The 10,435-nt window shown below is 35.4% G+C and overlaps 1 protein-coding gene across 1 annotated transcript in view; it reads right to left on the reverse strand.

Moving 5' to 3' along the window:
• Nucleotides 1-9,376, reverse strand: part of LOC105627613 (neogenin) — a 13,366-nt gene extending 3,990 nt beyond the window's left edge. The window contains exons 1-15 of the mRNA XM_012208892.1: nt 9,319-9,376; nt 5,071-5,236; nt 4,829-4,968; nt 4,262-4,429; nt 4,054-4,176; nt 3,821-3,983; nt 3,302-3,429; nt 3,059-3,218; nt 2,840-2,955; nt 2,147-2,558; nt 1,251-1,527; nt 957-1,163; nt 562-871; nt 300-458; nt 24-224 (exon numbers count right to left, since the gene is read on the reverse strand). Of these exons, the coding sequence (XP_012064282.1) occupies nt 24-224; nt 300-458; nt 562-871; nt 957-1,163; nt 1,251-1,527; nt 2,147-2,558; nt 2,840-2,955; nt 3,059-3,218; nt 3,302-3,429; nt 3,821-3,983; nt 4,054-4,176; nt 4,262-4,429; nt 4,829-4,968; nt 5,071-5,236; nt 9,319-9,376 (2,788 nt within the window). The remainder of the gene's footprint in view (nt 1-23; nt 225-299; nt 459-561; nt 872-956; nt 1,164-1,250; nt 1,528-2,146; nt 2,559-2,839; nt 2,956-3,058; nt 3,219-3,301; nt 3,430-3,820; nt 3,984-4,053; nt 4,177-4,261; nt 4,430-4,828; nt 4,969-5,070; nt 5,237-9,318) is intronic.
• Nucleotides 9,377-10,435: the final 1,059 nt, after the last annotated feature.

Consider the following 10,435-nt stretch of genomic DNA (forward strand, 5'->3'; position numbering starts at 1 on the left):
TATAAAATATAAACATACTTGACTTTTCGATAAAGTCGTGTCTGTCCAATACAGCACAACGGTAGAAGCCGACAGTACGATAGCTTTAAGGCCAACGGGTGGTATTAAAGGCACTGCAGATTCAGATACAAAACGTTCGGGAGTCCTTACGTTTGCGTATGCTGGTTGACCATCACCAACATTATTCGTTGCTCTTAGAGATATTACATATTCCATTGTTGGTTCTAATATAATCGCCAAAATTAATAAAATTAAATTACAAACATTTCAGAGATAAGGATTTGTCGCATTCCTTTTACCTATAGGCTTAATAGCATAAGAGCGTTGTTTTCCATCAAGAACTTGTATCTCGACATCAGGGTAACCTTTGCCCCAGCCTAATTTATACTTTCTCACTTTGATGCTTTGATCTTTCGGGGGATGCCATGATACTAATATAGAATCCGCCATAGCATTTGCTATAATAATAATAATGCTAAATAATAATAATGTTAAATATGCGTAAAGTTTATAACAAATCAATAATTAAAATATTATTTTATTTTGCACATAGATTCCTACCTCTCAGATTACTGGGTGCATTAGGTACCTTCGTCTCATCCAAATCATTCTCGTATGTCTCTATTTTCGTCCATTCTGTCCAAGGCCCAGTTCCATTGACGTTGAAGGCACATATGCGGACTTGATACACAACGTGCTTCTCGAGCCCAGTGAGCACATACAAACGTTGATTTCCTTCAGTTGTTACCGTTATCGGGGATCGCCGATCCCCAGATCGAGAATCGTGCGGATATCTACGGTAGCGTATTCTATAACCTGTGATGATCCCATTCTGTCCCTCGAGTGGAGGTTCCCATCTTATGATAATACTCTAGAAAACGCATTTAGTGAAGCTCCTTGAATAATCTGCACTGTATCAATTTAAATTGTTTATAATGTATTGTTTATTCAGATACCGTTGAACTAGCTGCTTCTAAAGTAACGTTATGCGGTGGTTGCGTCGGTTGTGCGCTATAAGTTCGTATAACGATATCCTTACTAAATGCGCCCGGGCCATTTTCGTTGACTGCTTGAACTCTAATACTGTATTCCGTATAAGGCACAAGATCTACCAATTCATATGTTGTACTGGTAGTTTCACGCGTTATTTCCTCACCATCGCCCTAAATATGATAAAATCATACAGTGAATAAGCAGTAATGTTTGATATTGTCACTTTGATCAATTACTTGCAGAAAAAGTTTATATACCTCCATAAATGTAATTATATATTTAGATATTCGACCGTTAATAACTTGGGGCTCCTCCCACGATAAGGTAATACTCATGCTGCTTGTTGGTTGACCTTCCAGGTTCATCGGAAATCCAGGAACATTGGCCTCTATTAGCGTTGTAACTTGTAATATTTCACTAGGAGCACTGGTTCCTCGAGAATTTTGCGCAACTACATGGAATTGATACGTCATACCCGGTTGCAAACCGCGTATCATGGCTTCTAGTTTCTGCAGCGAGTTGGCAACTCTCTCCCTATGCGAATATATGAGAATCATTCTGTACTCACATACGGGAGTCTCAGAATATTTGGGACATTGTTCATATGCAGATAGAGCGGACTAAATTGAATCGAAAAGTTCTATATTATTTTGTAATTTTATAGCGCGTATTCACACTATCCGTTCGGCTTTCCATCAAATATGTGGCAAGATATGACTGCCTAGTGCAATTTTCTTTCGTCATCATAATATTACCGCTAATAATAATAAGTATAGTAAAACAACTCGCAAACATGACCAATGGATGTATATGACTGGGCGGATGCCCTTGTTTAATGAACTTTAGAAATTAATGGCCGGTTCATAATTAGATTTTATATTCAAGATCGTCTTATATACAGTCACGAATAAGAAGTCATGAATCAATCAGAAGGCCGTATTAGCATCTTAAGACATTACTTAAGATAGTTTTGAAATAAGAATGGATTGTGAATATCGCCTATTATCTCGTTAACTATTGTGAAAATTGAAAAATGGTAGAGGACTTTTCGACTCAATTTAGTTCACCTTATTTGCACACGAGCATTGTCCCAAATATTCTAGGGCACACCGTTTTTTCTCGTTTCTTCCTCGTTTCTTCATAAAATAATTACCTCATGGCCCCTTCCTGTTTATAATATACGAAATAATTGAGAGCGTCGCTGTTTGCATTTTCTGGCTCTTGCCAGCGTAGCGTAACGAATCTCGCGGTAACGATGACAAGACTCAAGTTCCTCGGTGGAGAAGGTATGCCACCCCCGTCGAATGCTTCTAAGGTATCTGTATCATCTACAAAACGGGAATTTGGATCGTAAAGGGGATTAGGATACTTAAACGAGTTCGGAAGAAGATCCGCAGGATCATCAGAAGGACTTATCGAAAGCGGAGGACTCGGCATATTCGACGAGAACGTGTGTCCTAGGAGAGTACTGGGATGTTGCCACGTTTTATTATACAACTGTCGGTGTAATAATAATTTTTTCTTAGGAATTGTCTTGGGAGTTGTTCTATAGAGATTCGTTCTCTCTGCATATGTTAGCATGCAGAACAGTTAATTAACGAGGAACACGGGAAAGAAATAAAGATATAATTAAAATTCCAAACACAAATAAACTTAAGAATAAAAATAAAATTAAAAAAATATATATAAGATAAATATAAAGAAACAAAATAAAAAAACTCTGGTATTTATTAATCAATAAATAAATATATAATAATTTAATCAAATATTTAAATAAAAAATATTAACAAAAGAGAATGTATGCATTTGAAAAAGTTTTATCTATACTTTATCTCGTAAGACTCACTGGGCTGGTTGATTGTAAGACGTGCTGAAGCTTGAACACTACCAGCAGGATTCACTCCCATGCACTGGAAAATTCCAGCATCTATAGGTAATAGTCCATTAATTCTCAGATTGTATCTAGAAATAGAAATATTGCAAATTTAAAAATAACTTATTAAATATGAATAACATATGATTTCATAGAATTTTTTTAACGACATAAAATCTTTTGAATACACACCCATTGACAATTTGCCAATATGCACTTAATGTAATACGCTCGCCATTCTTTAGCCAAGTAATTTTTGGTTCTGGTTTTCCATAGATTTCGCATTCGAATTCTAGATCTTGACTTTCACTCGCTATTTTATCCTCCGGCTTCTTTATAAACTTCGGTGGAACTAAGAATTTAAATTCAATTGAAGCGTTGTACTTTAATATCATTGCAGGATAATAATTAAAATCTCGTGCATTGCAAATATACCTTGTACGATTAATTCGGCAACTGCGTCCAGAGAATCGATCATATTTTCCGCGCGACATTGATACGAACCATGATCCGATTCTCTGACATTCGTGATCATGAGACTAGAGGCTGCGACTTTGTGATATCTTGGAAAAGATATATTATTCGTAAATACGATATTTAGATTCGTTGGCATTCTAATAATTAGGTTGAACACAATCTCTAGAGAGTAAGTTACTCTTTCTCTACTGGTTAGAGGAATGTAAGAAGGGATGTATATTAGTGGCTGTTATCAGCCAATTAGCAAGTGCCTCATTTGCACTTCTCTGATAATATAAGACTCTAGAGAGATGGTAGACTGTAGCCAGATAGTAAAGTTAGAAGAGGAAAGGAGAATTAAGAAATTTTAGAGAAAATGTTATGTAATTAGACGTATAAGTAGTGCGTGAATACTATGAAAAGAGGCTAAGGCATTTCTTGTAAATCAAGTCTCCTTTTTAACTATATTTGTTGAAGTGAATAAAATATTCTATGTACCTAGAGTCTTGCGTCGTCGAATCGAGAGCGACGCCGTCTTTAAGCCAAAAAATCGACGGTTTCGGATAGCCGTTGGCAGCACATTCCAAGGTCACATCGGATCCCTCGGTAACTATTTGTTGCAAGGGTTGTGCAACGAATACTGGAGCACTAGAACCCTCATCTGTGCGATCAAAAGATACGTGTGAATTTGATTGAATTTAATTTGTTTGTTATTTAGCTATTAGGCTTACCAATATCACTAGATAATAATCCTAATTGTGCTTTATTACTCAGTCTGTATTGACCGTAGCCACTAGCGTTACATCTGTACGATCCCACATCGTGATATTGAACATTGTCGATTTCCAATGCGCCTGAAAGAATTAATAAAATAAACTATATCAATGATAATAATTAATATGCTAGAAAATCTTAATTAACCATAGACGTCCATTGTACCTGAAGGCAAGATTGTCATTCGACTTTCTTCAAGTACTAAAGGATGTTCGTTTTTTAACCATTGTATTTTTAACAAACTCGAAGAAGCCGGTAACGCACAACTCAAATATGCAATCTGTCCCGCATAAACCATGGTGTCTTGAGGTTCTCTTTCGAAGCCAGGGAGACCTTTAAAGAAAGTTAAATGTCATATTTATTGCATAAGTGTTATCATTTTTCGGAATAAAGAAAATTATTCCTTTTCTCCTGTTGCGCAATTTTAATTATCTTAAAATATATTGTAAAATGGATTTGGAGCACTAGAACCGGCAATGACTATACGAATTCATTTCTACTTATTTCAATCCCTATCTGTATGTCGAGTCATTACCACTACCTATTATTACTGATCGTTGAAAGAAGTAGTTCCTTTACTCGTTACATAATGAATTTAAGTGAGGAATTACTTCCCCCTTCTGAAAATTATTTCATTTTGATAGAAAAGAAATGGCATCAAGCATTATCTTTTTCGGGGAATCTCATCAAGCACATGCTATACGCTAGGATCTGAAAAACTTGAATACCAACTTGCTAGTTTGATTGTGGCTGTCCGAGAGACAATCGCTCCGACATTGTCTATGGATGCTAAGCACTGATAACTTCCAATTAATTCTGCACTACCAGCGTATACGCTATTTATGTACAAGGACCCATTTGCTAGCTGTGATCTACAAAAAGAAAATTGAAAATTGTTTCGTCAAAATTCAAATAGCGCAAAAACGTCATGCCAACAGGGAATCTTTCTTAAAAAGATGCGCATCACATATTACCGATAACTATCTCCGATAAAAGTAATTGGCTGTCCGTCATCCGTGCGCCATTGTATACTCGGTGTCCCGAGGACACTCTTTGCCTCGCAATCCAGGCTCGCAGAACCTCCCTGTTCCACCACCACATCCCGCGGCTCAATGGTAAAGTCCAAGCCTCCCGCATTAACTGCGAATAGAGAAAAAAAATTAATGACGAAGGAAATGACATTTTTCGCCGTATAATGAGATCACAATCTCTGCCATTTCCGTGAATTGAAATTTAATTTGTCAGATGAATGATTTGCGCTTTCAAACAAGAATCGTGACTACCCTGAAGAAATACTTATATTTCTCACAAGGGATTATCACACATAATGGTCAAAAAATTAGATGATCATCTGATTTTGTGATCATCTGATAGAGTACCCTTCAATGAGTGACACGTAAAGTCCATTTGCTAATATAACGCGTATTAGATTTTTTGACTAGGAAAAACTGCCCGTGAGGTCTACAGAAATCTATCAGGACATCATTGCACTCTCAAACACGCACATGCAGTCAAATCGCATGAGAATGGCCACTAGTTCAAAGAGAGTTTTTGTGCATCTGGATTTATGTGTTCACAATTAATAATAATAATAATAATAATAATAATAATAATAATAATAATAATAATAATAATAAATCTTATTGGCATGCAAGATATGAAATTTATAACCAGACAATGCAAATTGGAGCATCTTAAAAGATGAAGCGTCAATAATACTACTGTCAATAATAGACTACTACTTCACTATAAGCCTAGACTTTAGGAAATAAGTGATTGGCGCATAGAACCAAATTTTTTAATAATAATTATTTAATAAGAATTACAAAAAATAACAATAAACAATGAAATATAACATACGAGAGAATAGAAATTAATACATTTTTTAATTGATTGTAATGTTTTTTTATTAATTTAAATTTGTATAATTAATACATAAATTATCAAGCAAGCAGTGCTTAAAACAATAACATTGTTTGCAATATGCACATTTAAAATCAGAAGACTGCTCACAGTTAGGATGTGAGCAGATGAAAAACTTGTCAAGTAAGAAACAAAATTGCGTCGGGGTTTTGAATGATCCCAGCCACTCATCCAGGTAGAAGACATCATGTCACGAAATATGGGCGTATGAAGTTTAAAATGAACAAACGCTTATAATTTGAAGTAACTATTTCGCTTCTAAATTCATTGCATATTTCAAGGGACATATGCCGTATAAATTGCTTGTACGGCCAGAAATAGTACAACGCCGAGAGGCTGGATCAGACTAGTGGTTCTTTCGGTAATCAACAGCCTAGTCACTTTCTAAATCTCGTGGAGTGAAATCTCACTCGAAGAGATTGAAAATTGAGCCAGTTTTTGAAAAGAAAAATAATAATAATACTACCACTCCTATTCAAGAGTGATAGTATTTTCTTTCTTTATTTTCTCTTCCTACACTTTGTACTCATAACGCTCACGTGCAACATGCATGTCTTGTTCAACATTTAATAAATAACAAGGATGAAATGATTACAAGATTTTGCCGCGTTCACCAGAGAAAAATTAATAAGTTAGCGCTTGCAAAGAGAACTCGGCAGTCTCTGGTCACTGATTTTAATAAAATTGTAAGAGTGTATAATATTCACTCAGACATTTACTACATTGAAACCACAGAATTCGAATTTGCTATAAAAACGGTTTAAAAATTGTATATAACAATACATTATTTTAGATACGAAGCGCCACTACGGTTTGAATGTTAAGATGTTGAACTTTTATGTATATTCATAAAAATGAATTAATTCCAGAAATGATAATTGCGTGCCGATAAGGTTGTCGAACTTTCAACGCAATCAATCGGAAATATTAATATTAATCCCTCCAAATTTTCCAAATTAATCTTAAAAAACTGTAATAAACTTATTGCAAAAAATATTGCTTCGGGAATCGAACCACGCAATTATCACTTCTGAAAATTAATTCATTTATATGAATATATATAATAGTTCAATATCTTAACATTCAGACCGTAACGCTTCATATCTAAAGTAATATATATATAGTAATATATTTAATATAAGTCATAAGTCTTGTTTCCAATCTTGTTGTATATAACAATTTCAAAATATAAGATTTAAATGAAAATGAAATTTAAATGAAAAAAAAAGTTTTCGTCCTCCGAAATCGAACTGCGAGCGAAGAAATCAACGTTTATTTTTAAACCGTTTTTAATTATTTAAAAACTAACGGTACTATAGGTGCTAGAAATATTATATCATTTTTTCGAGAATGTCTTAATAGTGGACCCTGTGATGAGTCTGAGTTATCGCTTTATATGCGATTCGAATAGACGATACACGAGTAAAAGCTTGTTAAAAACAAAATGCAGCAAATCGATTCGGAATTTGACAAGAGACGAATTCTTAGGAAACTGTTACAAAAACAAACAAAAGATTTTATATTCTTGTGTGTGTTCTCCTCGATGTTTTTCTCAATTTCGTAGAAATGTTATATTTCTGATCGACTCTCATTTGATTTCGCGATAAATATTGAGAAGTGATGCTCCACTAAAAAATGCGATTGTTTTTCAATAATCAATAAAACTATTTATAAAAAGACTTTTATACAATGTTTTAAGAGAGGGCACGTGGTTTTTGAGGGAAAAAATTTCTATTTAAAAAACAAATAAGACAGTTTTACTTTTTATTGAAATGTTGATGTAAAGTCTGTTTTTGCACAATTATGTTTTCTTAATTTATTTTTACTTTTTTTTTGAGGAAATATTGATTGACTTTTCTTAATTGATATTTTCAATCTCTTTAGACTAAATGGATTTCAATATTCATATGATCTAAAAAAAAATTGTTTTATTAAAGTTACAAAAGTGATTGGCTTTTAATGAATTCGGTTGGACGCACAAGTGCATATTAAAGCTGCATACTGATTTAATTTGAGCCTAAAAAGAGAAATTATTTCGAATTATGAGATAACATAAGATACATAACTTTACTTAACAGCACAATAAAATGCATTGAGTTTATCTGTATATATTAATTTTAAACATACATCTTTACATTAAATTATATATCACGATTTTAATAGTGCACACTATAGTGCGTTCAATTGAATTCGCTATTTGTCAATAATTACAAATCTAGAATTTTAAAAGAGGCATTAAAACGTAATTAAAATATAATCAATTATATAAAAAAATATGATTGAGAGATATTAATTTAGTGATGAAAAAAAACGAATCGGACGAGACAGGATATGTATCTCGTTTCGCTTTTTCGCACGCCTTCAATCTTGCGATCATTAAGCTCATTTCCTTTCAATTGCATTTAAAACAAATGAAATTAATTATACAAAGGAAAGAAACACGAATAAATCGAAGCTCAAAGTTACAATTGCGAAACGAACACGAGTCTGTTCTTCCGCAGCCGGGAATGAAAGGTGTAAAAATTGAAGCTTTGAACCTTCTGTATTTCGTATCAATTGCATGCTCTTTGCACACTTTGTTTCGCTTTTCTCTTTCTCTCTGCGTACGCCTACTCCGCCCCGATCAAGATGTACGTACGTATGTACATACAATGTACATACAGCCGAAACAAAGATAGTCACGTTTATTTTCAATGATTATCGATCCTATTCTATTTATTGTCGCACTTGCGGCCGAGAAAATGCCCTCGCAAATCCATCAGCATCACATCGCGTCGCACGACGGTTGACAGGTCGATTGCTTTCCCGGTCCAACGATGCGGAATTTTCTCTATACAAATGCATTCGCGCGAAAATTTCCCTGAAGAATCCGACTGAAATTTCAGACGAAAAACAACAAACAAATAACGAACGACATATGTCATCACATTTAAATCGAATTCGTCGCCAGGAATGACTCGGGAATCTCTCGCGACGAGAAAAAAACTTGAATCTTCTTTTTTTATTTATTTTCTACTCTTAAAGTCACACGGTTTATCAAAGAAATACTATGACATTCGTATCGTATACTATATTTCTCTAGTTTTTCTATAAGTTTTTTTTAAGAATAGGAGATTCTAAAATAGTGTTATAGGATGAACCTGGCGCGAGACACAACCGTGTCTATTAACTATATATTACATTGTTGAAGGATCTCAATTAATTTATATGACAAGAGAATGATTCGAAGATAGGGAATCGCGACACGTCGCCGAAAACAAATACAGGCGACTATAAGCGAGCGAGTTGAAGGGACTCACTTCGTGCGAGCGTTGTCAACAACAAAGCCAGCAGGATGGTGAAAGGACGCGGCTCCATTGAGCTCGGAAGCAGGTCCGTCAGACAAACAGGCTCCGACGCGCGTCGTCGAGACTGTCGAGAGTAAAGTCCTCGGGGTCCTCGGAGTCCTCGGGAACCGTCGAGATCAGCACCGCTTCCGAGGACGACCACCGTCGTTAGACACGCAAGCGATGTTCCGCCGGAGATGCGAGCGCATGCCACTCGCGTCCGTCGTCGCGGTCGTCGCCCAGGTCGCCCTCAGTCGCCCTCGCACCGGCCCGTCTTTACCGTCGTCGTAGCAGTCGTTTACACGACAGATCGGTTTTCATATCCATGGGACGCATTTTCACACAACGAGCTCACTGACCATATTTGACTGTAAAACATGGCTAACGAACGAAGCATCCGGGATGCTTGGTGCCTTAAGTACCTACTATGCCTAGTCTAGTCTAATGACGAGAATCGCTGCGCACGCGCGATAATCATGGACTACTCTCGCGTTCTCCCCTTTCGTCTTACTCCCCTTTCGTTTTACTACGTACAGAAAAACCTGAGAGCGGCCATACCGGGCCTTTTCCGTGATATGGCTTGGAATTCCTAGGAACTTCCGCACACCAGCGGCATCAACATCCATTTTATAAAATGGAGGTGAATTACGTATCACAAGGTGCGTTCGGCATTGCAAATCGGAGGCATTGTGTCGGTTCGCTCTTTTACCTCGAAAATTGTTCGACAACTCGCATCTTTCTGTTACATGTCATCTCATCTGCGTTCGATATTAATATTTCTAGAGCCTGTTCGATCCATTTCGGATTTAAAGACCGAGCTCGCAGAGCTAATGCAGATTTTCGCGCCTAAATTAAATTCATAACCTGTATATTTATGATAATGCTATCAAATAGAAATTGATGGAGTACATTATGTACAATATATAATGAGAAAAGTTTTTAATTCTTTTCCTCTTTATAATATATTAAAGACTCTAACGAATATAAATCAAGTGATATAACTTATAAATTGCAGAAAGAAGATTGCAGAGAATTTATTTTGCAATATATATATATATATATATATATATATATATATATATATATATAT

Source organism: Atta cephalotes, assembly GCF_000143395.1.
Source record: "Atta cephalotes unplaced genomic scaffold scaffold00009, whole genome shotgun sequence".
Taxonomy (NCBI): domain Eukaryota; kingdom Metazoa; phylum Arthropoda; class Insecta; order Hymenoptera; family Formicidae; genus Atta; species Atta cephalotes.